The sequence below is a fragment of the Narcine bancroftii genome, chromosome 8, assembly GCF_036971445.1.
Source record: "Narcine bancroftii isolate sNarBan1 chromosome 8, sNarBan1.hap1, whole genome shotgun sequence".
Taxonomy (NCBI): domain Eukaryota; kingdom Metazoa; phylum Chordata; class Chondrichthyes; order Torpediniformes; family Narcinidae; genus Narcine; species Narcine bancroftii.
In genome coordinates this window covers 24,550,870-24,577,647 of record NC_091476.1, presented here as the reverse complement: position 1 = coordinate 24,577,647, position 26,778 = coordinate 24,550,870, and the positions used below count along the sequence as shown (strand labels likewise).

Here is a 26,778-nt window from a genome sequence, read left to right as displayed (position 1 = left end):
TGCTGGAGAAAGGCCTCTTTTATCCATTTTGCAGGATATGGGCATCATTGGTAAGGATAAACCCATTTATATCTGTCCTGGAGAAAAAAAACTGCTGCAATCTTTCCAAGCAAGTTATATGAACAAAGCTGAGAGGGAAATTCCAAGATTTAGACTGAGTTCAATGAAAGGACAATAACACGTTGTCAAATACTGATGGTGGCATTTCTCTAATATAAATGATGGTATTCCCAGTCCCTGCTGCTTTTTCCTCTATTTTTGTATCTTCTACAGTTCCACAGGAATAAGTTCAAGGGTATTAATGGTATATAAACCGATGCATGGAAGGACTAAATCAGGAAGCAGAATCAGGGTTTAATTCTGTGGTGATTTCCTGTTGATGCCTATGCCTTTGTTGTCTTTGAGCAAACTTTTCTACCAGAAAGGAATTGAGTATAGTATGATTTATTTCACTCTTCCCATTAAACACTTAGCTCCAAACAAAGAAATAGCCCTTTCCTCAAATGAAGCAAGAGTATATTTCTTATTTGATTGATACGATGCTTGCTTTTTGCTGGCAGTTCAGAAGGAAATTTCGTAGTAGATGCTCCTTGTGGTTCACCAAGTTCCTGATGTTCAAAGCTGCACAATGCAACACAGGTGTACAAAATCTTTTGCTAATGCATCTGACATCCTGCTCTTTTACTAAACTCAGCAGGAAAGATTCTGGATCCCATTCAGAACCAATGCAATAATATTTTCATTTATTTGTAATTGTATTTCAACTTGCTTTTTAACTAATAATGCTTGCAATTACATGTGTTTTCATCTTAAAGATGATCAACAACATTTAGAAACAGTGGAAAAAGCATTTGAATGAATAAGCTGTTCAAAGAGCATTGAGGTAGTCTGGGTATGCAGTCTCAGGTTCCACCAGCTGAAGCCTTGTTACCACTTGTGAACTGTTCCACTTTGCAGAGAGCCCTTAACATGAGTAGGCCTCAAGGACATAATTAGTCTGCACAAATTGCTGGATTCCAGCTCTATCCCTGTGCACCCCCCCCCCCACCGCCAACACCACCATCCAACAAGGAATACAGCTGGAGTCAAGCAAAATCCAGCCCAATATTCATTCCATCTTTTCAACTTGTCATATTTATCTTTACATTTTGATACTGTGTCATCATTATTTTAATAGAAAATGGAGAATGAAAGTATAATAAGGGAGTAAAAGAAACACTAGTGGATGTGGTCTTATTCTTCATGATAATGGTTATACCATTGAATGAGCTATTCATTGAGAATAGGGGGCTTTGTAACTAAATAAAAACAATAATCAAGGGGTACTTTTAGCTTTGTACAAACCGAGCAGGTGAAATTGGGAAAGATAGTTGTGAGAACAATTTAACGGAATACATGACAGTTTTCTGAAACAGTATGTTTGGGATCCACCAGGGGATATGCTGTTCTGATCAGGATATGTGTAATGGAACACAATTCATACTTTATAACCTCATAAGAATAGATCTTCAGGGGAAGAGTGATCACAACATAATGGAAGTTCACAATTATTTCAAAGATGATGAATTCGATTTGTTGGAAACTAGACTTCTGAAGGTCTTTACATATGAATGTCGAGCATATTTACCAAAATATATTAAAAGCCATGACAACAGATAATCAATGGAAAAACATTTCATAATTTTCCAAAGAATATGCATTCTCACGAGAGAGCAAACATTCCACGTGTAAATTGATCTATCTGTGACGAACCAAAGAAGATAAAATGCTTGACAGACAAGGCTTAGAAATATGCAAAGGAGAGTAATGGACCTGAGGATTGGGAGAATTTTAGAAACCAACAAATGACAACTAAAAATTGATTAAAAATGAGAAAATAATATTTCAAAATAATCTTGTCATGCGTATAAAAACAAACTAGAAGGATTTATGTGAGAATAAAGAGAGGGAGTTCAAAAAGTAAACCTTGCCCCTTTTTGAAATTGAGAAGGGGAATTAGTAGGGATAAATTTTTAAGAATAGTAGGGATGTTAAGTAAATATTTTGCACCTGTCATCACAGTAGGAAATATGAAAAGCATACCAAAGAAAAATGGTAGCCAATGGGGAAAAAAAAGAGTGAGGGTCTATTTGAGAGAAAATGCTTTTTGAGGATGGATAACATGAACCAGTGGAATTATCTATTTGTATTTCCAAAAGACATTAGCCTAGGGGTCACATGAAAATATTTCCACATTACACAAACGTTCACAGGATTGAGGGGAATAGATAATTACTATTATGGATTAAAGATTGACAGAATTCAATATCTCTCAACAAAATTAAACTTTCTATCAGTTCATTTGAACTAAAAATAGGCTTTATTCACATTAAGTTATTTACAAAAGAAAAATTGTTTGAAGTCTCTTCCCACCCTTAGTTTGGTATCCATACACTTCCATTGCTATACATTGTTACATTCAACTTTTTTTTTACACCATTGTCACCACTGTGACACCTCCTCTGCTGTTTGACAGTGGCCTCTTCTTCTTGGTCTCAGCCCCTCAATGCCCTGTAATACTTGGTCTCAGCCCCTCACTGCCTTGTAATGCCTGGTCTCAGCCCCTCACTGCCTTGTAATGCCTGGTCTCAGCCCCTCACTGCCTTGTAATGCCTGGTCTCAGCCCCTCACTGCCTTGTAATGCCTGGTCTCAGCCCCTCACTGCCTTGTAATGCCTGGTCTCAGCCCCTCACTGCCTTGTAATGCCTGGTCTCAGCCCCTCACTGCCTTGTAATGCCTGGTCTCAGCCCCTCACTGCCTTGTAATGCCTGGTCTCAGCCCGTCCCTGCTCTGTCTAGACTGTGATCCTCCCTACTACAGTGCCCTCATTTTGGCTACGCCAAGCCCCAGTGCTCAGTGTGTCCCTCAGCACGCTGCTGCTGGGGCAAGTCATTTATGACGAGGATGCTGAATCAAACTGTCAGGGAGGATAACCCAACACATATTCTCTATCTTACTAATTATATATTTATTTCCTTAAATAAGAGTGTATAGATCATAAGTATTCATTGTGTATCACTGCTTTAATTTTGAAAGAATGTTGATTGTATGAAGAAAGCGAGACTAAAGCAAATGTGTCCTGTAGTGTACCATGTAGTGTACCAAATGTGTCCTGTAGTGTACCATGTAGTGTACCAAATGTGTCCTGTAGTGTACCATGTAAATCAATAGCAAAATAGAAAATACCAGAGCTCTTTTGCTGCTTGAATTATATTTTCTTTCACTATTCTCATTTTCTCTCTGAGCTCCATCTCTTTTTTTAATTGTCCTCTTTTAGTCATCTATTTCCATCAATGGGCAAGAATCAGACTGAGGATTCATGAGATTTGCCAGACAAAATCCCAGGGGCTAAAACCAGTGATTAAATGACAGTGGCTACATTCACTAAGAGGCGCGATCAGCACAAGTTGCTGTCCAGAGGCCTCACAGTCTCACTGCCTTAAAATCCAAGATGTTAAATGTTATTTCAAGTCTGTTTGAGACTGGGAAATCTGGAAAAGATTTCTTCTGAGCTTCCTGTCCTTTCTGCCCCCCATACTCAGTACCTCATGCATAATTATGCACTGAACAGAGTGCCTCAGGGAAATGACTTCAAGTTAGGCGCCATGCATTTCAATCTGATATATTGCATGGTGAAGAAAAAGTATATCCATTTTGAAAAAGTCGGTGTTATCTGTTTTTTGAAGAATACACATTCATTTGTGGAAATGTTTAAAGCTGATAAAAACAAATTTCTCTATTTTAGGTTATTCTCTTCAGAAGAGTGTTTCTTTTGTCACAAGTGGGAGTTGGATTTATTCATTTATCAAGAAGCTTTTAAAACTGGAACTCAAACCAAGACAGGTTCTAACTAAATTTTCATCCATTGAAGACAGGATATCAATACACTTGGAAGTCCAGCAGGAATCAGTCAAGAGCAGTCAGGGACAAGAAACCTGACTGATTTCTTCCCCACATTGGTGGCTTTTTAGTGGGACCATCGGGTATCCCAAATAGATTGTCTTTCCACTGCTGTTAAACAGGAAAGTCTGCAGAGACTGTGATTAATTAATGGATGAAAGTGATGGAAGAAAGTCAGCAGGTCATCCAGCATTTACAAGAAGCATAGATGCCAACCAGATGGCATTAACAACGACTTCTCCAATTTCCATTGGGCCCCCCCCACCGTGTCTCTTTCCCTATCCCTCTGTCACCTTTCCTGCACCTTCCCACCCCTTTCCTCTCCATTCAGAGAGCTAACCCTTCTCCCATCACCTCAGCTATTTTTTTCTGACCTCCCAACCATATGCACCTATGACCACTGGCCTTTCGGCCTGTGCTCTTTCCCCTGTCCCTTCTCTGCTCCTCCCTCCACCTTTTTATTCAGGTGCCTGTTTGCTTATTGCTCACACCTTGACAAAGGGCTCAGGCTTGAAACCTTAGTTATACAGGTACGCCCTGACTTGCGACCTATGCAACTTACGACCATCCGCACATATGACCAAATTTTTTATTAATTAAGGAAAAATATAAAATTTAAGCAGTTTATGTTGTATTTGTCAAACTATAACAGGCGCCCCATGGTCCATAGGCTGGGTGCGGCCATCTTGATTCCTGTGCGCATGTGCAAGTCTTTGGTTGGCACATATTGGAGTTCGGTTGGCGCATGCACGAGAAGGCTCTTAACTCTCACGCATGCGCCAACCAAACCCCAATACGTGAACCCATACTGCATGCACCAAGACTCTTAACTTTTGCATATGCGCCAACTGAACTCCAATACGTGAGCCCACCATGCATACACCAACCTAAGACTCTTGCATGTGCCCAGGAATCAAGATGGGCGCGCCCAGCCTATGGACTCTGGGACACTAACAAATTAAGTACAAACATTTTGTCTCTTACATGCCCTGTATTCCTGTAAGAGTTTGACAATTGATTAAAAAGTTTGTTTTAAAACTTCGGTACTCCATGTGCACGGGCAAAGTTCCGATTTAACATCCATTTTGCGATACAACTGATCTTTCTGTCCCAATTACAGTCATAAATCTTTGTTTCCAATGAATTCTCTGTGACCTTTTGAGTTTCTCCAACACTTTTGAGTATTAAATGGCTTTCGGTTGCTATTTTTAATAAAATTATTTTACACATAGTAAACACCTGATCGACTTTGATTGTAGAAAACCAATCAGGAGGATGAACCAACACAGGTTAAATTACCGTAATCAAAAGTATCTAATTTATCCAGGTGACTTTGCTCGATGAACGTTATTTGAGCATATTGTACAAAATTTCAAACTGAAGTATGATGTTATTGTAGCGGTCTGGTCCAGCCCAGTACACAAGGGGCTGAATCACCACAGCACGCAGCCTACATACAACTGCCTCCTCACTGAGGAGGAGAAGGGCCAAGTTAAAGAGCAGACTGTGGGGAGCGAGCGTTGCTCCCCAGTCTGTGCGCTGATGTCACTCCTGTGAGCCAGCGCAGCGGGTGGGGCTTTGGTAGTATTGCTTTTTGTAGTGCGGTCTGCTTGAATAAACAGGCAGTTACTGGTTCACTCAGCTCAGTGCAGAAGAGTTCCTTTTTCACAGCACCACCATATTGTAGGCACTACATTATAACCAAAGTTTTCAATTTTTTCATATTTGCTAAACTTTTCAATCTTGTTGGTATTGTGCAATATCCAATTTGGTAGAAGACCATCATTCCATAATAAAATAGATGCAAAATATATTGTCACAATGAATGTCATTTTCTCAGATGTACAATGCTGATCCAAAACTCAATATTACACCGTAACACTAAGGTTTATACATAGAGGCTAATAATAAGGAATAGCAATAATGAAATATTTTTTCAGTAAAGTGTTAAATTTTCTTTTAGATAGTGCCAGATCTAGATTAGTGATTTTTCTGCCAATTTCCAGTATTGACTGTCTTTTAAATTTCAAGGATACTTTGCAATTATGTATACAATTCATTCATAGATGGTGTTGATTGTGATATTTATATATATACTTTATCAGAAATTAAACAACAAGAAATTCCCCCCTCCCCCCCCCCCCCCTGTGTCATGCACTTTTTCCATGCATAAGGTGATGTCCAATTCTTTCCATAAAGCATAGAATTGGTCCTGGAACATATTCAAAATATCTGACTGCATTGAATAGATGCTATTGTGTAATGCAAGTGTGTGCTAATGGAACATCAAATTCTAATTTACTTTTAAGAATCATCGAAAGATTTTGCAACATAAACATGGGCTATCTTATATTAAAGGCAATAAACAAAAGCAAATAATGGTCCAAATCATTCTTAATATGCTGCTGGCCCTATTTCCACTGCTTCGTTTTTTTGCAATTTGGCAAAGTTGATTACATAGAAGGTCCATTGCTGGAGATGGCCACATATCAGAGCAGTCTGTGAGCAGAGACCAGACCTCAGGCACCAGACCCTGAGGCCTTAGTTATAAACCATGCCGATGGTCTCTGACAATTTGCAGATGTTAAAGAATTTGAACTCTTTTCAAATGTTTGTTGATCAGAGATATTTTAAAGGTTCAAAAATATTTACCTGTAAATAATGATCTTTAGTTACTTCAAAACAACTTGACATGCTATCAATTGATTTTAAAAATCACATTACATTTTCCCCAAAATAAATGACCTTTCCATGCTTTAAATATTGATCCAGAATCTCATCTGTTATCTCTGAACCATCTGTAATCCAAAATTGTCTCTAATTTTCTCTCAGACCTCTCTTGCTATATGGAAATTGTATCCTTGTTCCTGGTCTTCTATTATAATTATTGGTTAACACCTTTCCCAATAGATATGTGAATTTAGACCATGCCTATTCACGTAATAATGATTTTCATTTTGCAAACAGTATCAAAGAAGGAATATTTGCCTCTAACTATATGAGGAAAAAAAGGCCGGAAAAAAAAAATCAAATAATCTCTGTAATGTCGCCTTCCCTTTTTTCAATATCAGGTGTCAATTCAACAGCACCCCCAGTGTGCAACAACAGCATTAATGTCACCAAGATGCAGGAGAAGCCAACTGAGTTGAAGAATTTTACAGGTAGGAAAACAGGAAGAAAAAACAATACAGTAAAATACAACATTCTTCAAGGCTAAGGGTCAATGTCACTGACTGCAAAATTGCTGGTGATTTAGAGAATGCCCACTGATAATTCTCTTCACAATGGAAGAAACACAAAATATAATCATCAAGAAAGACTTTGGATTCTGGGACGCATAGATTGCAAAATAAAGGTGGTGATATACATGGAAGCTGAAGGTACATAACCAATTTTTTGTTTCAAAATATTATCAGATGATATCACAATCTACACAAAATAAAATCTTTATTATCCATCATCTATGGGGAATGGGGGTGTTCCAGTTTGATAAATATGACAGTGATACAAGAATATTTTTACATTTCAATAATCTTAATGATTGAAGAGATATGCAGTATTCTGAAGTACTCTCTGTGAGTGCCCTAATTTGGCCCCAGGTATTCCCTAGTGCCAGTTATTGAAGAACACAGTTAGTGAAGAACAGATAGCTGAACAGAACACAACTGCATTTCTGCTGATTCATTATCCACTGTTCCACAATCTCATGAAGTCAGTCTTTGCCTCAACTTGAATTTTTCTGAACATATGCATCTACATACATGTATGCATTAAGGAACCAATCATTAATTGCCTGTATTAACTCGGTGATTAATTTCCAGACTACTTGTGTCCGACATCAAGCAGCTTCATGTTGCTCACTGTCAGAAACCTAAAATCTAACAAAACATGGACTGAAGATTAAACCTTCAATCTCTATAGCCCTGCTTCTTCCTGTTTAGATCTGCACAAATAATTGGTGCGAGATTCATGCAAATACATAACCACAAACTTACCTTTGCATCTGCTGATTCCTGACCAGCGTCTGGTCACTCGACATTCAACCTGCCTGCGGCCTACAAGTCTGAATCCTCTGTCACAAGATATATGACATCGCGTTCCAAGTGTGCTCCTATAGTTTGGACCTCTTGGTGAGTAACATTCTGCTTCCCCATTTTCGATGCTCAATGGATAACACCATCTTGGTTCTGTGAAAAGCAAGTTTAGTTTCAACTGTGTTGAAAATTTAGATTTTCTTATCCGTTCTGTCTAAAATGTATCAATTAGGGAATGGTTTCAAGCATAACTGCCCTTCATAAGTGAGTATATTTTATGCCCAAACAAAAGCAGCAGAATTTGATGGAAGGAACTGCGACCAAAAATAATCTGTTTAATGTACTCCAAATCACTTCTCATTTATCCCTCATTTCCTTCCACTTTATCCTACTCTTGGATAATGTGGCAACTGACCACATTGACAATAAACAAGTTAAAAGGATAAAGTGAGTGAAAGGAATAATTCACAGATGCCTGTGGTTCATAACAAATCCATGCACATTAAGCCAGAGGTGGAACTTGCAAGTGTCACTCTTGTGACTGTTTATAATGTATGTGCATGAGATGTCAACAAGTTAATGGCTCACTCTAAGAAAACACTGTCTATCCCAATTATGCTTCCACAAAACATCAGTGTGAACACAGTTTCTATCAGGGATAAAGGGAAGTAATTTATTTCAATCTGTCTGGAGTCCTGAAAGCCAACTGCATTTCCCCTCCTGATATCATAGCTGAAATCTAACATTTTAGAAAACTGGAGGTGTTGAACTTAGACCTTATTTCACAGGTGACTTTTAATACCTGAAAATAAAAGATGGTATCACTAAGGTTTGGATTATTGTGCAAGATGACCAAATGGTTGTGGTTTCACACAAGATCTTTATGAGCTTTAACAAAGCAAGGAAAGAAAAACAGAAACTGAATCTTGAATCTTGAGATGAGTGAATACTTAGAAATGAGGAACACAATATGGATCACTTCAATCCACCAAACCAGAAGAACTCTTGCATTATTTCATTGTAAATATTTTTGGTTTACACCCCCACTATCATCCAAATAAGCCATTTCCAATATTGATCACTGTGTGAATAATAACTAGTTGAGATTGTTATAAAACTTATTTTTCTTTACTTCTCTGAACCATATCTTCTTCCCATTACTTACTTTAATATAATATTCTAAAATTAAATTTTCCACACTATTTAAGCTGCCTCCAGAAAATCTCCTTTTCTTTTACGTTACCATTCCTTTCTCATCGATCTGATAAAAGAGATCAATATTATGGTCATTCTCTGTACTAGTTCAAATGCTTGAGAGTTTCCCCAGAGTTTCATAAAATACATAAAAATTACAAGTCCAGTGATGCCATTTCCTAGGGTTTCCAGTCTATCATCATTCTCAATTATTCTCCAAAGCCAATTTCCTGGCACCTCTTGCTTCACCATCGCAGTTGTATTAATTAAATGGTAATTGCAATTAAAAGTCACTTCATTTACATTATCTTCTGCTGGCAGAGCCTAAATTCCAAACAAACTCGAGGTCCCTTTGGCAGCCCAATCCACCAGTATTACAGATATGCTATATGACTATAAGTTATCATTTATCACAATTAAATTAGCCAGAGTTTCAGTTATTGACAATAGTTTTAAATAGTATTTTGAATAATCTACTGATAATTAGATTATCTTTTGCGGAACAACTCGATGTCTGAACATATGTAACCCTATTTTGTTTAAAAGCAAAAGCGTGTAAATTCAGGAAAAAGCCAATGAAACAGAAAATGTTGGAAATAACGTACAAAGATAAGTAGTGTTATTGTTTCAGGTCATCACCATCTCATCAAAACATTTTTATCCACAGATTTTGCCTGCCTGCTCAATACTTACTGCATGTTCTGTTTATGTTTTTTTTTTTAAATTCCCATTTACTTCTTTTAAACTCCTGTCATTTTTATCAGGTAGTCATACAGGTATCCTAAATTTAACACATTCTCAGCAGTTATTTTGGAACAATTGTCTCCATACAATATACAAGGTATTAAGGAAAAATTAAATGAGAGACCTCCTTCAGAGACTGAAGGTGGAAGAAGAGAAAATTGAAAAGATAAATTATATATCTGTTGACTCTCCTTTTTTCTCCTAACCTGCTGAGTTTTTTTTGTTCTAGATTCCACCACCTGCAGTCTCTGTTATCTATTAATGGCTAAGTTTGTTTTATACAGCAAGTTCCCACATTCTCATAATAAGACATGGGTGTTTATTTTGTTTTCATTTATATTAATAAAAAAATATCATTATAATTAAAGTTAACTTGATTTTACATATCAGAGAAGCTGACTAAGTGAGAACACAGATATGTTGGAGGTATTCAGCAGGTCTTTCAGCTTCCATAAGAGGTCAAGATGGATTACCAATGTTTTGGGCCTGAGTCCTTCTTCAAGGTTTCCCCTCAATGAAAGCTCACCTTTATAATTCATGTCATAACTACTTTCAGTGTATTGAACTCTGTAATTGTCATCATGGCTTCCAGCATAGAAATATCCAGATCCTGGGGAAAGAAACATTAATATGATCAATAGACTTTTATACCTCTTTTCCATATACTTCAGCAATATTCTATTGCCTTATCCAATAGTACTCACTTTGAAGTCTTGTTGGACATCACCATGACAGGAGAAATTTGAACAAAATTTTTTGATCAATGGCCAGGTTCTTGAAATGATTTATGATTCATGTGGATTTGCAACACATCAGTTGAATCAGACTAACTAATACAATACATTGACAAAGCCAAGAGGGAAGAATCAATCATTGATAACTTTGGATAGACATTGTTGGATGTCTGATATCCACGAATCATGTTGGCAATGCTAGATGCAGCTTCTTTTTACCTAGCACCAGATGAAGTTCTGATGAACAAGATAAACTTATTTGGTGAAGCAACAAGAAAATATTCAATGCTTTGTTATGGTAACTAAAATATGTCAATATTTGGAAACTTATGTGTTGAAGAAGATTCACATGGTCAACAGAAAATTACATCCGAGTTCAAATCGCCCAAGTTGAATCCTCAGTCACATGTTCCACATCCAGGGTCAAGCAGAAAAAGCAGACAACATCAACAAGCAGTAGCTTTTGTAAGTGCTTCTTGGTATTTTGTCATAATCTAACATGGCCTTATTTAATTTACAACACAAATGCCCATGTCAAGGCTGTTTAACTTTATCTTTCAAGTATTCCTGGTGGATATACACCTCTTACACAATTCCACCGACAACAAAGTGACCTCTTCTGAGCAGGTGACATTACGGATAATGAGAAGTGTGTATCAATGAACTAGTTCTGGATTAAATGCCCTTCACTAGACAAATTAAGCATTGCCAGGTTCTCTGAAATTTCATTCCTCTTGTTCAAAGCTTTCCATATTACACATGGGACACAAAGATTGCTCCTGGACAGTTACATACAAGGTGCATTGCCAGATGGAGGCATTGCTCCTGAGAACAGATCAGTCTTTTGTGGACACAACTTTTCATCCTGAATTCATTAATTATCTGAACTATTTGGCACTTTTCCTTCTGGGGATAAAATGTCTGCTAAAGGTATAGAGCCAAATTAAAAAGAAACAGTTGCAAATATGTCTAATACTTTACTTTGTAATGAATGAAAAATCTGACTTTCCTGACATCTCCCTTCCCAGGTCTCTAATTATGTTCCAATATGCATCAGCAAGTAGTCCCCCATTTCTCCATTATCAATATCATAGCACAGTGGCACATCAATAAAGATTCTGGAAACTCACCCATGCTATCTATTCAACACTACAGGAATATTTATTCAGTGAATTGGTAAACCATCCAGTCCTGTTTTTTTTTTAAATTCAGTCAGCATTGAATTATTGCCCTGAAAGAGAACGTGACAGCATAGCTACAGCGACACAAAGGCATGGATAGACCACACCCAGGACATCATGAGCACTTTAGGGCCTTGAGGGAGTGGTCCCCAAAGGTTAAATTAGAAAGAATAATTGCATCAAGTAAGTTTGTAGATGCTGGAATAAAAAAGTGATATCAAAGGAAATGGAAAAGATTGATGGAGAAAAGCTTCTTCCATTAGTGATTGCATCGCGATCTTTAAGTTGGCAATATTTCTAAACAGAGATTTGTAGAAATTTTAACTTATTTTCTATGGATGGCAGTTTTGAATTTTTAATTTATATTTTAAATTTAGACGTACAGCACTATAACAGGCTATTTTGGCCCATAAGTCCTTGCTGTCAAATTTACACCCAATTAACCTATTCTCCGGTACATTCCGAATGGTGGGAGGAATCCAGAGCCCCCAGGAAAATCCCACGCAGACATGGGGAGAACGTAACAACTCCTTACAGACTATGCAGGATTTGAACCCTGATCCCAATCGCTGGCACTGTAAAGGCATTGCGCTAACCACTACACCAACCGTGCCACCCCAACAAGGATATGAAGAAAAGCCTGGTTTAGAGTGAGGAGAAAAAAAAAATCACCGTGATCTTATTGAATGCCAGAAAGGCTCAAGCTGCACCAAAGTACTCTTTTATTAATTATTTTTCCTGTAAAAAACATTGTAATCACAGAATAATGAATGAGAATTTTGATCCGAGTTAATATATCCAGACCCCGAGAGCAATTGTGCATCTAAGCCAGTGGTTCTCAACCTTTTTCTTTCCACTCACATATACTTTAAGTATTCACTATGTCATAGGTGCTCTGTGATTAGTAAGGGATTGCTTAAGATGGTATGTGGAAATAAAAAAGTTTGAAAACCCCTGTTTTAATCGTACCAATTGACTTATTATGTGCAGGGTTTCATAACTCCAAAGGAAATGAGCCAATGACAATTTTTCTCGAGCAAAATATTTCAGTAACAATGGGGTCTAGAGCAGTGGTTCTCAACCTTCCCTTCCCACTCACATACCACCTTAAACAATCCCTTACTAATCACGGAGCACTTATGGCATAGTGAATACTTAAAGTGGTATGTGAGTGAAAAGAAAAAGGTTGAAGACCACTGATCTAAGCACATGAGGCAAGTATGTAATGATAGTAAAAACACACAAAAATGCTGGAGGAACTCAGCAGGTCTCAAACCATCCATAGGAGGTAAATATGTGCTTGAGCCCTTCCTCAGGATGCTGTGAGACCTGCTGAGTTCCTCCAACATTTCTGTGTGTTTTTACTACAACCACAGCATCTGCAAGCTTTTGCCCACTTCAAGGACGTAGTTAAGTATGCCTTCTGTGATCAGAATATTGACTACAAGCGTTTGGACCACATGATCCAGCTGTACAAAACATTGTTGCAATCACACATAGTGAACGGTGTGCAGTTTTGGTCACCCAGTTATAAGAAGAATATCAATAGGTTTGAAGAAATATAAAGGAGATTCACCAGGATGTAGCTGAAACTGGAGCTCTTCAATTGTAGCTAGAGTTCCACCCAGGCCATGTCTTCTTCTCACTACTAGCCTCAGCAGGGAACTACAGGAGCCTGAAGACAAACACCCAATGGTACAAAAGCAGCTTCTTCCACTCTGCCATCAGATTTCTGAATGGGCAATGAACCACGGGCAGACACTACCTCACTTTTCCCTTGCACTCGTTTATTCTTTTTTTTTTTAAAAAACCATAATTTTTAACGATTGTGCACCTGTAATGCCGCAGCAAATCAGATTTATTCATTAACGTGTAAGAGACTGAGCAGTGACCTGAAAGAGGTTATAAAACCATGGATACAGTCATTTTTTTTCCAGGGAAGATGATTCCATAATTAGAGGTAATTAAGTTTATTTAGGTTCATTTTCACAAAATAACATTAAAAATGCTTTTTTTCTGCTGCAAGGCAAAGAGCTGCTAAAAACATTGCCTGGCATCCCCAATAACAAGAGAAAAAGAAGCAAAAGAGTTCCTTCAGAGTCACTGACTGTCCCTGGATTCGTTATAGTGGAAAAACCTGAAGAGAGATTTAAGGAGGAGTCTGCATCTGGAAAAACCTGAAGAGATTGAAGGAGGAGTCTGTATCTGGAAAATCCTGAAGAGATTGAAGGAGGAGTCTGTATCTGGAAAAACCTAAAGAGATTGAAGGAGGAGTCTGTATCTGGAAAAACCTAAAGAGATTGAAGGAGGAGTCTGTATCTGGAAAAACCTGAAGAGATTGAAGGAGGAGTCTGCATCTGGAAAAACCTGAAGAGAGATTTAAGGAGGAGTCTGTATCTGGAAAAACCTGAAGAGAGATTTAAGGAGGAGTCTGTATCTGGAAAAACCTGAAGAGAGATTTAAGGAGGAGTCTGCATCTGGAAAATCCTGAAGAGAGATTTAAGGAGGAGTCTGTATCTGGAAAAACCTGAAGAGATTTAAGGAGGAGTCTGTATCTGGAAAAACCTGAAGAGATTGAAGGAGGAGTCTGCATCTGGAAAAACCTGAAGAGATTGAAGGAGGAGTCTGTATCTGGAAAAACCTGAAGAGATTGAAGGAGGAGTCTGTATCTGGAAAATCCTGAAGAGATTGAAGGAGGAGTCTGCATCTGGAAAATCCTGAAGAGATTGAAGGAGGAGTCTGCATCTGGAAAATCCTGAAGAGATTGAAGGAGGAGTCTGCATCTGGAAAAACCTGAAGAGATTGAAGGAGGAGTCTGCATCTGGAAAAACCTGAAGAGACTGAAGGAGGAGTCTGCATCTGGAAAAACCTGAAGAGAGATTTAAGGAGGAGTCTGTATCTGGAAAAACCTGAAGAGATTGAAGGAGGAGTCTGTATCTGGAAAAACCTGAAGAGATTGAAGGAGGAGTCTGTATCTGGAAAAACCTAAAGAGATTGAAGGAGGAGTCTGTATCTGGAAAAACCTGAAGAGATTGAAGGAGGAGTCTGTATCTGGAAAAACCTGAAGAGATTGAAGGAGGAGTCTGTATCTGGAAAATCCTGAAGAGATTGAAGGAGGAGTCTGCATCTGGAAAAACCTACTGAAAGAAACTGTGTAAGTGGGTACAATTTTGATGTTCAAAAGGCTTTTGAATAAATATATGGATAGGAAGGGCTCAGATGCAGACCTAATCTAGTCCAGATTGCATCATCACCTCTGGAGTCCAGGGTCCTTTGGCCAATAGACATTAAGGAGAAAATCCAGGGTACAATTTTCTCAGACACTTGAAATTTGTATCGTACCAGTGTGATTATTACCAATGATGGGGTTTTTTAATAGATATGATGTTACAACTGTAGTGGATGTCGGTGAGAACTGTGTGTAGTTCCAGTCGCCCGGCGAGAGGTGTAGAAATGAGGATGTTATTGGGACTGGAGTTAGTAGGAGAGTCTGGGACAGGCAGGAGACGCAGAGTGACCTTAAAGAGCGTTATAGAGTCAATGGAATAAACTGTTCTCGGACCCAAAGAAAGCCCAAAAATTTGCTGAACGTTTACAGGACTGGAGAAGAGAGGAGGAGGAGTGACAAGAAGGATGACCACCAAGAAAATATACAAGTGAACCAGTGCGGACTCAAAAGTCCAACATGGCCTGTTTCCGCTCCGTAAATGGTTATATGGTTATATGGTTATATATAAACATAGCCACTGCGCTTCAGAAAATAATTCCCAAATTCCCGGAACACTGTCTGTGTAAAAAGATTGGAGCAGAATGAGTGACTCATTCCCATTCTGAAATTTTACATGCAGCACCCCTGGACATTATTGCAGACAGTATGCAGTCCAAATGGAATTGTAGACGGTCTGCAAAAATAGGCTAATGAATAACGCGTATTTGCAAGTCCTGCCTATTTATTTACCGTACTTCCTGTATTCAGTGTAAACTCACGTCAGGAAACGGAGATTTCGATTTTTGGCCATTAGTGTCCGATTCTATTCTATACATGCACATTTTCAAAGGAAAACCTATCACAAGACTTCTCATTGTCCATGAGAGGCGAAAGAACTAAAGCAAATGAGATAATTGCAAATGAGGGGAGGGGGGAAAAGAAAAGGCAGGCATGAAGTGGACCAAATGTGTGCCCTTTTTGAGATTGGCCATTCATGCAACTGCTGTATTCCTTTCCCCATCATTGAAAACAGTTTCAGCCACACTGGCTGTACTCCATTTCACTTGCTATTTAATTTTTTTCTTCATTCTATCTTATTTCCTTCAGGGAACTTTCAAAACTCTCAAGCCCAAATCTTTTCGTTTGACCATCTGCAATATTCAGTGATTTTTTGAAGAAGTCAGATCATTATATCTAACTAAACATTACTTCAGAATATTGACCTTCAGTGGCTTCTCTAGGTAAATAACACATGAAATTTTAAAGGCCAAAAATAAAAGAATACAACCAACATAGATAATTGTCTATTATAACGTATATACTCATTTGGATGATAAACTAAGTAGGATATTTGCATCAAATTCAATTAATCACTTCACCAATAATCAAAAGGACTGCTTTGATTTGCCAATTTAATCTTAAAATAAAACAATGTGATTGGCAATGCTGTAAATAATTAACAAACCTGATAAAATAGGCCTTAAAGTGTTTATTGGATGTAAACAACTTTTTAACTATACACACTATATTTATGGCTACAACAGTTAAGCTAGTCAAAAGATTTGGTTTGATAGTTATACATCAGTGATTTTCAAACTTTTTCTTCCACTCACATATCACCTTAAGCAATCCCTTACTAATCACAGAGCACCTGGGGCATAGGGATTACTTAAGGCAGTATGTGAGTGGAAAGAAAAAGTTTGAAAACCACTGTTATAGATTTTCCATTTTCAGTGCAGATCAAATGTAGAAATCAAGTTTCCCCCCCCCCCGCCCCCTCATTAAACAAGCAAAATAAAACCTCTTTAATGAGTGGCCACAGGATTCCATCAGAAGGTGAGAAGTAAATGTGTGCCAAGTATGGTGATCAAGTGACCCAGACGATACAAAAACAAGTTAGTGGACAATCTACAATGCTCATTATCACAGCCAAAGTAATGTTTGGAATGCTAAAGATGACGACAGTGTCTTAACTAAGGTGAAAGAAATTTAATGGAAGGAATTCTTACTCCTCTCCCACCCCATCAACTTTAGATGATCACCAGGGAACACTGTTAGAAAGTATACCAGCGAGGGCATCACATAAAATGACACAAAGCTCATCATTGATGCGCTTTTTGCTAAAATAGAATGTGAATATGGGTACGCGAATATTATTGGTGGAGCAAATAGAATTGACTACATTCCAATTAAATTGATGCATTTCTGGATATTGGAGGAATAAAGAGACAAAGGATCAGGAAAGGAAAGCTCAAGATGTCTCAGTTATAATCCTGTTGAATGACAGAGAAAGCTCAAGTGGTTGAATGGACTTCTTCTGATCAGTTTTCTTATACTTTGGAGTTTCTGAGAAAAACAGAGTAATGTGGAAAAGAGTAGGCATTTTTTTTAGGTTGGAATTGCAAGCATGAATGAAAGTCCATCAATATGAAATGTTAAATATGTTCTTTCTCCACAAATGCGCCCTGATGTGTTATTTCCAAAATTCTGCTTTTAATAAGAGATTGTTCAGGTTTTTAAATTCAACAAAAAGTTTCTCAGTGTTGAATCACATGGGTTTTCATTAAACCTATTCTTCTGAGTCATTCTAGAAACACATAGTTGAAATGAATCACCTTTGACTCTCCATAGGGGATGAGACAGGAACTCATGACTCATTCCACAAAACAGAAAATAAATTTATTCTCAATGTACATGTAGGGCTGGTGACAAACATTTCAGAAACTTAAACCAGCCAATATAGTAACTTGATCTTGTGTCTTCGAAGAATAATAATAATAAAGCAATAAAAGTATATTTCTGGCCATTGTGTAACTAGGAGGGGGGGGAATAAGAAAGTAAACACAAAAAATTAGAAAGATAAAATGAGAAGGTAATTTGTCATCATATCAAAGCAATTCTCAGAAAGTGATACACTAAAATGTTGATTGATTATTGTACCAGGGCCTATCATTTAACAGAACACTCCTTAACTCACTTATGAAGTAGTAAAAAAGTGTTACATCAAGTATGCCTGCATGTTCTGTACTTCTATGCAGTAACGTAAAGGTGCAAGTGCCTGGAATCCACTGACGTAAATACTGCAGCTGTTTGGCAGTTGCTTTATGGAACAGCTGGTTTGTCGTCCTGAATAAAGTGAAACAGTGTGCATAATGAGTCAATTAGGTACAATTAAAACAGTGGTTTTCAAACTTTTTCTTTCCACTTACTTCATAAGTGAGTTAAGGAGTGTTCTGTTAAATGATAGGCCCTGGTACAATAATCAATCAATATTTTAGTGTATCACTTTCTGAGAATTGCTTTGATATGATGACAAATTACCTTCTCATTTTATCTTTCTAATTTTGTGTTTACTTTCTTATTCCCCCCCCCCCCCCTTCTAGTTACACAATGGCCAGAAATATACTAAAATAACAAGTAACCACAGCATATCTACTGGAATATACAAGGAGAAATGAGGGAACAAATCGGCAATGGACAATCATTCACATCACACAAAGATCTTTTGTGTACCACCAATCCAATGCTTTTCTTCAGCAAGGTGACCTCTGCCAGGAATTGGTCATTTGTAAACAGGGAAAGCGATAGAAAATATGTTTGTCAATAACATGGGGATAACCCCGTTGGGATAAACTTTCTTGATTTAATGTAGAGTTCAACAAATTTGCTTTCTATGTGTGCATCAAAACTGCCCAACACATCTGTGACATTTTCCTCTCTTCAATAGCAGAGTCTAAAATAACAGGCGCATTCATCAAGGACCCCTTTGACCCTGTACACAGCATCTTTCAGCAGCTCCCATTGGAAAAGAAATAGAGTAGTATCAGAGCCAGTATTTGGAACAGCTTCTTCCCACAGCAGTGAGATGCTGAACAACCAAAGGAATAGCTCACATTAACCATCTGAGACCCTCATATTTCTGAAAATTTTATTTATTTATTTGTATTTATGAATACTTGGCCTGCACATGTATTGTTTGTCTGTATGTGTGTTATATCTGGTGTGTGTCTGTATGTTTTTCACTGAGTACCGGAGAATGCTGCTTCGTCATGTTGTACTTGTGCAATCAGATGACAATAAACTTGACTCTGAAGGAGAACTGGTTATATTTGCTTATGTGATTCATTTGAAAAACATATGGAGCTGATAGGGAAATAGGAAAGAAGAAATAAAATTATGGCCCTGATCACATGACGACAAACCAGCTGTTCCATAAAGCAACTGCCAAACAGGTGCAGTATTTACGTCAGTGGATTCCAGGCACTTGCACCTTTACGTTACTGCATAGAAGTACAGAACACGCAGGCATACTTGATGTAACACTTTTTTACTACTTCATAAGTGAGTTAAGGAGTGTTCTGTTAAATGATAGGCCCTGGTACACATTGGATCTGGTCCCTTACTTGTATGCCCCATTCTTTAGAACAAGCTTTTTGACCTTCATTAAATATACATGTTAGTAAGTACAGGTAAATTATTTTAAACATTATTTTACACCAAATAAATATTGATGTGAATTTAATTTATAATTAATTTATTTTTAACTATATAAACTGTTTATAAAAATCTCTGATCAGAGACAGTTGGAAACAGCAGGAAAATCTTCTGACAGCATGAGCTGTGCAATGACACCAGGGCCATCCATTTGTGCAGCCATAGTTGTCTCAAATGAATAATTCTGTTGCCCAGATCATACCAGCTGAGCCTGAATCCTCTATTCTTGAGCAGAGTCAATATCTTGATGCACATTCTCATCATAAGGACACAGTGTTTTATAGAGCAATTTAAGTGAACAGCAGGAAGTAGAAGAGGTAGAAGAAAGGGAAAGGAAATAGCAACCTAAATACCCCTTCCTTTTCTTTTATAAATATTTTATTCAGTTTAACATACAAACTTGCATACAACATTTAAGGAAAACACATAACAAGTGATCTCATACAAGTACAAAAAAATTATGGAACTACATGAGACAGACCCCTGATCCACATGAGAAACAAGTTATTGAATAAATCTGATAACCGTGTTAAACCCATATTTGCCAAATTAATCTAAATAAAAATTGATAAAAAGAAAGAACATTCAAAATTCTTAATTCTTCCAATCATGATCGTATTCTATGAATGGGCCCCACATCTTTACAAATTGAAATTTTCTTTCTTCAATATTGTATCTAATTTTTTTCCAAGCTTAAATAGGACATTACATCATGTAACCACTGTGTATAGGTAAGTGAAGAGTCATCTTTCCATTTCAATAAAATCGCTCGTCTGGCTATCAGCATGGTAAAGGTTAAAATTTACTCCTGAATTGCAAACAGAAGTATATCTGGCTCACGTGAAAAAAAAACAAAGCAATTAACAGACATGGGTCTATTTTGATCTTAAAAATCATTGATAAAGTTTGAAAAATGTCTTTTCAAAATCTCTCTATATTTGGGCACTCCCAAAACATATGTATCAGTGAAACTTTAAAAAAATTTCACATAGTGGATCAATATCTACACAAAAATGAGATAATTGAAGTTTGGACATATGTGTTCTATGCATCACCTTAAATTGTAATAAGCAATGCCTTGCACAAAATGAGGAATCGTTAATCAAGCTGCGAGTAGAGACCAATCTTCATCTGAAAACATTGTTCAAATCTTGTTCCCTTTGTGCCTGAAATGTGCATATAGAACTCATCTTATTTCAGTTCCAGTAACCCCAAACCATTTATTCACCAAAATATGTACCTGCCAATAAACTTCAGGGCAGCCTTTTGGCTAAATGCTAAAATAAGACAGCACCAAATGAACATTTGAATGTGAATTGATAAAGAATGTCATCTTCTACATTAAAACCCTCAAACCTAATAACATAAACTTTAAATGATTCAGCATAACCAAAAAAAGACACCTTTCTGAAACTCAAAGTAGAATAGATGGCTAAAACACTAGATATTTCAGCTGTAAAATTAATTGAAATATAACTTAATCATAAATATTTCACAATCTTTCATAGTTTTACTAGCAAAGATTGCATTTTTTTAAAAAAAGCATTTGGCAAGTGTGAGTTGATCTTGATTGGATGCTTGTGAAGTAATTACACATTGACATTTCTAGTATATGGTCAACATTTTTCTTTTACCTTAATGCACAATGGAAATAAGAAGGCCTGTAGCAGACACTTCCAGCATTATACTGTAGATCACTGAGTTGGATAAGAGAGAAAAAGATTCATGAAAATCATTCTATTCATCATCCATTCATATCAAGTCAGATATCCTTTCAAACTTTGACAGGTACATAGTGGAAAGTATTGGCTGTTTGCATCACAGCCTGGCATGGCAATACAAGTGCCCAGGAATGCAGAATGCTGCAGAAGACAGAAAACATAGCCAGGATGATCACAGGTTCTGACTTCCTATCCATTGCAGTTATCAAATGAGAGGTGCTGCCTCCAGAAGGCAGCCAACATTCAGGCTGAAGATCAGCACCTCTAGATTCAAGAACAATTTCTTTCTAATAATTATCAGACTTAAGATATTGTCTCTTAATTTAATCCAGTTCATTAACTGTTATATGTATTTCTTTACATTTCCGTCTGCAGCAAGTAAGAATTTTGGGCACATGTACATTGTATGACTATCAACTCATTATCATTATTTTAATTAATCATATGTACTTCTGCCTTTATAAGGTACTGTAAGTCTACCAAATGCATTTAACCCCTTAAGGCAGTTATTTAGTAATCATTCCCTGATCCTCCAATATTTATCCTCACAATTTTCTGAGTAAATCTAGGCCTATGGGCCTCCACACGCAATATTTTGATGCCCATCTACATGACTTCCTGAATTCTACTAATATCAAATCCTATGATTTTTTGTTTCATCCTCAAACAGGATAACTTTTTTTCAGAAATATAAGAAATTCAGCCTCAGATATCTTGCTAGGACTTTGTTTTGTGTATCCACGCTTGTGAGCTTGTGGCAAAAGGTTAAGCTGTTGTTTCTTTTCAGCAGGTATATTGTAACTTTTGAGGTTGTGAGTTGACACAACCCTTCAATAGAACCTTAGCTTCAATTTTGTTCCGGGATGGACTAGTAGGGCCAAACTGGCCTGTTCTGTGCTGTATAGAGTTATAATGGGATCAACAATGCAATCCCATTCTAAATGGTAGCTCCAAAACCCTCAGACAATTTATTTTAATTAATTCAATCTATTAACTATTCCATAATGTTGAATGCTATATTGTAACATTTCAAGATTCAATCTTCTCATGTATTTTTTAATCTTTTAAAAATATTTTATTGATATTTTTACAATATTAAAAAATTGGACAATACAATTATGAAGTGGAAAAAAAAAGGCAGGCAAAGAGTCACCAATAGTATTGCCCAGCACCCCTTAGAATAAGAGAATGAGAAGCAAAAAAAAGATTCCCTTCAGAGACACTGAGTGTCCATGGATTCATCTTCAGCATTCCCACAGCCTCCACAGATCCCTGTTCAATCCATTGGCAACCCAAGCTCCAGATTTAAACATCCAATATGATCAGGAAGCCTTCAGTGCCCGAGGCAGCACGTGAGCATGAGCCAGTTGCCAGCAGCTCGCAGCTTGTGTGGGTCCTTTGGCCACACGTCGATAGCAGCCCGCAGCCTGTGTGGATCTTACAGCCACTGAGCCCCTCGATGGTCCACTGCTGTAGCCACCGATCTGTCAGATTGCTTCCTCTGCTTTTCCTTCTCAACAGGGTAGTACCCTGCGCCAGCCCATTGCTCCCTCAGAGTCTCCAAAGCCTCATGACTGCTGTCCAACATATGCACTGTCATTTTGAGCACAAACTCCACAGTGGCAGCATTTTAATTAAAAACACCATTGGCTCCTTTAACAGGCCATTTAAAGTCTGTATGGAACCATCTACATTAGGACCAGGTGGTCGGAACCTGTGGAGCAGCACTGTGTCTCTGCTCTCCACTCTCCAGCAGCAGTGTTGTCATTACAAGAGCTCTGCCAGTTCTGCCATTTTTTGACATCCTCATCCTTATTGGAATTTAGTCCTCACTACCTTGTTTTATTATCCAGAAATCTGAAGCGACACCCAGTTGAAAAATTAAAGACCAAAAACAAATCAATAGTGCATGATAAAATAAAAATAAATACAAACATAAGAGTATTCCTTCAATTAGAGAAGGACCTGTGGGCCTGGATCCAAGGGTTTTGAAGGAAGTGGCTATGGACCTGGTAGAGGGACAGGCTGTCATCTTCCAAAATTTCATAAACATGGTCCACACATTCCAAGGTAGCCAATGCAACCTTACTATTAAAGGAAGAAAAGAGAAAACAATTAACTAAGTTGGCATGACACTAATGGTTGGGAAAATGCTGATACATTTTTTAACTAAGGAAATAGTAGGATGATTATGTGGATGATATGGATAAGCAAATGAAGTGTAACATATTCAAGTTTGTTGACGATACAAAAGCAAATGGCAGTACTGATTGTGAGAATGATGCAGAGAGGCTTTAGTTGGATAGAAGTGGGCTCAGGGAATGGGTGAGGAGATGCCAAAAGGAACATAATGAGAAAAAAATGTGGAGTTTAATGGAAAAAAAATATAGAAAGGCATGTTTTATTTTAAAAAATGGCAAGAGATTGGAAATCAGGGGAACTTGAATGCCCTTATACAAGAACCACTCAAAGTTAATATGTAGACTCAGCAAGCAATTAGCAAGGCAAGCAGTATGTTGGCCTTTATTGCAAAAGGATTGGATTCATGAGGAGAGGCACCTTGCTCCAATTATGTAGAAACCTGCTGAGACCACATCTGGAACACCGCAGAAAGGTCTGGTCTCACTACCCAAAGACAAATATATTTGCAATCCTGGGAGTGTAGCACCTGATTGATACATTGGACGAGCAGTTGTTATAAAAGGAGAAATTAAGCAGATCAGACCTATATGTTCCAAGTCCAGGGAACAAGAGTCTCATTGAAATTCACAATAATTTCATTTGCTTAGCAGGGTAGATGTGAAGTTATTGTTTCTCTTGGTTGTACATCTCAAATCTGGGGCTAAACATTTCAAAACAATGAGTCAGCAATTTGGAAAAGAGACAAGAACAGATTTCTTTACCAAGAAGAGCAATTGTTGGAATTCTCTCACCAAGATGGCTAAGATGGTTAGTGAAGGTTTGACCTCTGACTCTATTCAAAGCAAAAATTGATAGATTTTTAGTTATTCATAAAAGCAAGGTACAGTAAAATCCCTGGTACCCGGCACCTATGGGAATTGGTAGATGCTGGAAAATTGAATTTTCTGGTTGAGACTGTGAGATTCGTAAACTAATGGTGAGGCGTGACAGTTTTAAACTTCCTTATTCTTTACCTATTTGTTTTCCGCAATTTTTTTTCCCGGTTGCTTGAGCCTGCTGGTAGCTTGAATTCCAGATAACAGGGGTTTAGCTGTATATGTGATTGATGCAGGAATATGAGACAAAGGTAAAAGATCTTGCTAGATAGAGAAAGAAACAAACGGAGCTGAATGACATATCCTGCATTGATTTCTTCTTGTGCTGGTTTTCTGAAAGGAACGCTAAAGTATTCTTGAGTCAATAACTACAAAATCTAAGAAGAAAATACATGGGTTATTGCCACTATCTATGCAATACTCATACAGTAGTATTTTTATAAGTATTAATCAATAAATGTGAATTTTACATGTTCAGGTTGTACCACTTCCACAGAATTATTTACTAATTCAGTCTTAAAATTATGAGCTGAACTGTCTTTTTTTTCTTTTGGAAATAATCAAATTACTTTTTGAAGGCAAAAAGTCTGAGTTGGTTTTATTAATGACCTGTTCTAACAATCATTTAAAACACACACAGAAATGTTATGAAATTAATTGGAATTGGCCATTTAGACCTAATTTCTTTTTTCTCATTTTCCTACATTGCTGAATGTTCCTTTGGCATTTGATGCTTCTTTAAATTCATTAGACTGTTGCAGTTTTATAGCCTCAATAAACTTCAGCTGTGTTAAATCTAAAATATTTAATACAGCTAACTTCATGGGTAATCACCCTGTGGCAACTCATCAACCTGGAGTTGAATGGAAAACCACGAAATCCTCAGAAAAGTACCAACAATTCTATCAATTAGCATATGAACTTATCATACATAATTCTGCTAACAAGCAAGTATTTTCTTTTGAAATATTTCTGCATCACTAGTGCCTGTGTAAGAGAGAAATGAGAAAAAGGAAAGAAAATAGGGAAAAAGAGAGAAAGAAGAGAAAGTAAAGGAAAACTTCCACAGCACCAAGGCTATGTTTATGATGCACTACCAATAACTAGGAAGACTGGAATTACAGAACAATTATTTACAATAAACAAAGGTCATCCTGTCCTTTGACCCAGGCTTTCTGGGAAGGGGTTATGGAGTTGGAGCCTTTATACAGAGTTAAGAGGGAGGAGTCACGGAACAGAGCAGAGCCAGATTAATGAGTGTACAGCAGATCACTACATGTCAAATCATTTTTCACACATCTGTAGTGGAATTGATACATCAACCAGCATTCTAATCACATCAATATCTCCCCCAATTTCTAGCAGGCTAGCTTTGCCATGTTCCACCAGGAATCATGAGGCCTTTACTCAGGGTCCCCTGCCCATCAGCCAGAAAATCTTTGATACACTCTTCTCCTTCTTGCCCAGACTTGCGTTTTGCTAGTTGCATTATTCATATGCTAGCAAATCCCCCAGGACGCCTGATTTTCATCTTTAGGCCTGCTTTTGTAAAGTTCTGATAGTTGGAACAAGATGGAGCATTTTCATGGGCTCTCCTCTGCCTCAAGCTCCACTCAGAGTCAATACCAAGCCTTTTGTCTTTTTTCATTCCTTTCTCATAAACAATGAGCTAATTGTGGGTGAAAGCAAAATACTCTTTCTACCATGGATTATCACATATGACATTTTTTTTTAAAACTACGGTCACTACTGGAACTTCAGGGAATGAGAGGATTTATCAAAAAGTGTAAAAAAAATTAGAATTATGAAACAATCTAACATATATAGTCCTCAATTCAAGGAGAAATGAGACAGAATGCTCACTTACCTTCATATCCAAATCCATATCCAGCTGCAGTTCTCACAGTTAAAGTGAGCAAAATAAATAGTCTTCTCATGTCAAGTTGTGAAACAAATGTATCAGTTCGAATGTGTTTGAAGCCTCTGCAAACTTCTCTAGTGGCTTTTATCTACGAATTAGACCAAGAAAATAATTCAGCTGCATCATGTGATTGATTTACCTTTGGCACAAATACTATCTACAGCATTTAAAGAGGATAATAATGTAGAAATTGTCTGTGGAATTGAAGAACCACAGGACAGTCGCCACTTCTGAAGATAATTACTAGCTTGGTTTTACACTGAAGAAAATTTAAAGAATGTTCTCTAACCCAAAAAACAGCGTCTGCAGACTTTCCTGTTTTACAAGACCGTTTAAATGTTTATTTAATAAAATCAGAAAAAGGTTAATTACCTTCAGCATATGTTTCCCTACTACGGTACAGTCTGAAGTTTATAGTAAGTGCAAAGCGACCAAACTTGCAAGAGGAACGAATGACATCATTCATTTGTACTCAGTAAATGGCTTGCTACAGCCCCTTAAAGCTGCACTGTCCATTTACAAAAAAATCTCTCATAGTTTACACAGCACTGACGAGTTCCTTTAACTGACCTCAATGAAACTAAAGTATTT

At 37.4% G+C, this 26,778-nt stretch overlaps 1 protein-coding gene across 1 annotated transcript in view; it reads right to left on the bottom strand.

Annotated features, from left to right (window-relative positions):
* Positions 1–26,247, bottom strand: part of srpx2 (sushi-repeat containing protein X-linked 2) — a 42,400-nt gene extending 16,153 nt beyond the window's left edge. The window contains exons 1-3 of the mRNA XM_069896019.1: positions 26,134–26,247; positions 10,438–10,521; positions 7,935–8,126 (exon numbers count right to left, since the gene is read on the bottom strand). Of these exons, the coding sequence (XP_069752120.1) occupies positions 7,935–8,126; positions 10,438–10,521; positions 26,134–26,203 (346 nt within the window). The 5' untranslated portion in view covers positions 26,204–26,247. The remainder of the gene's footprint in view (positions 1–7,934; positions 8,127–10,437; positions 10,522–26,133) is intronic.
* Between the last annotated feature and the right edge of the window lie 531 nt (positions 26,248–26,778).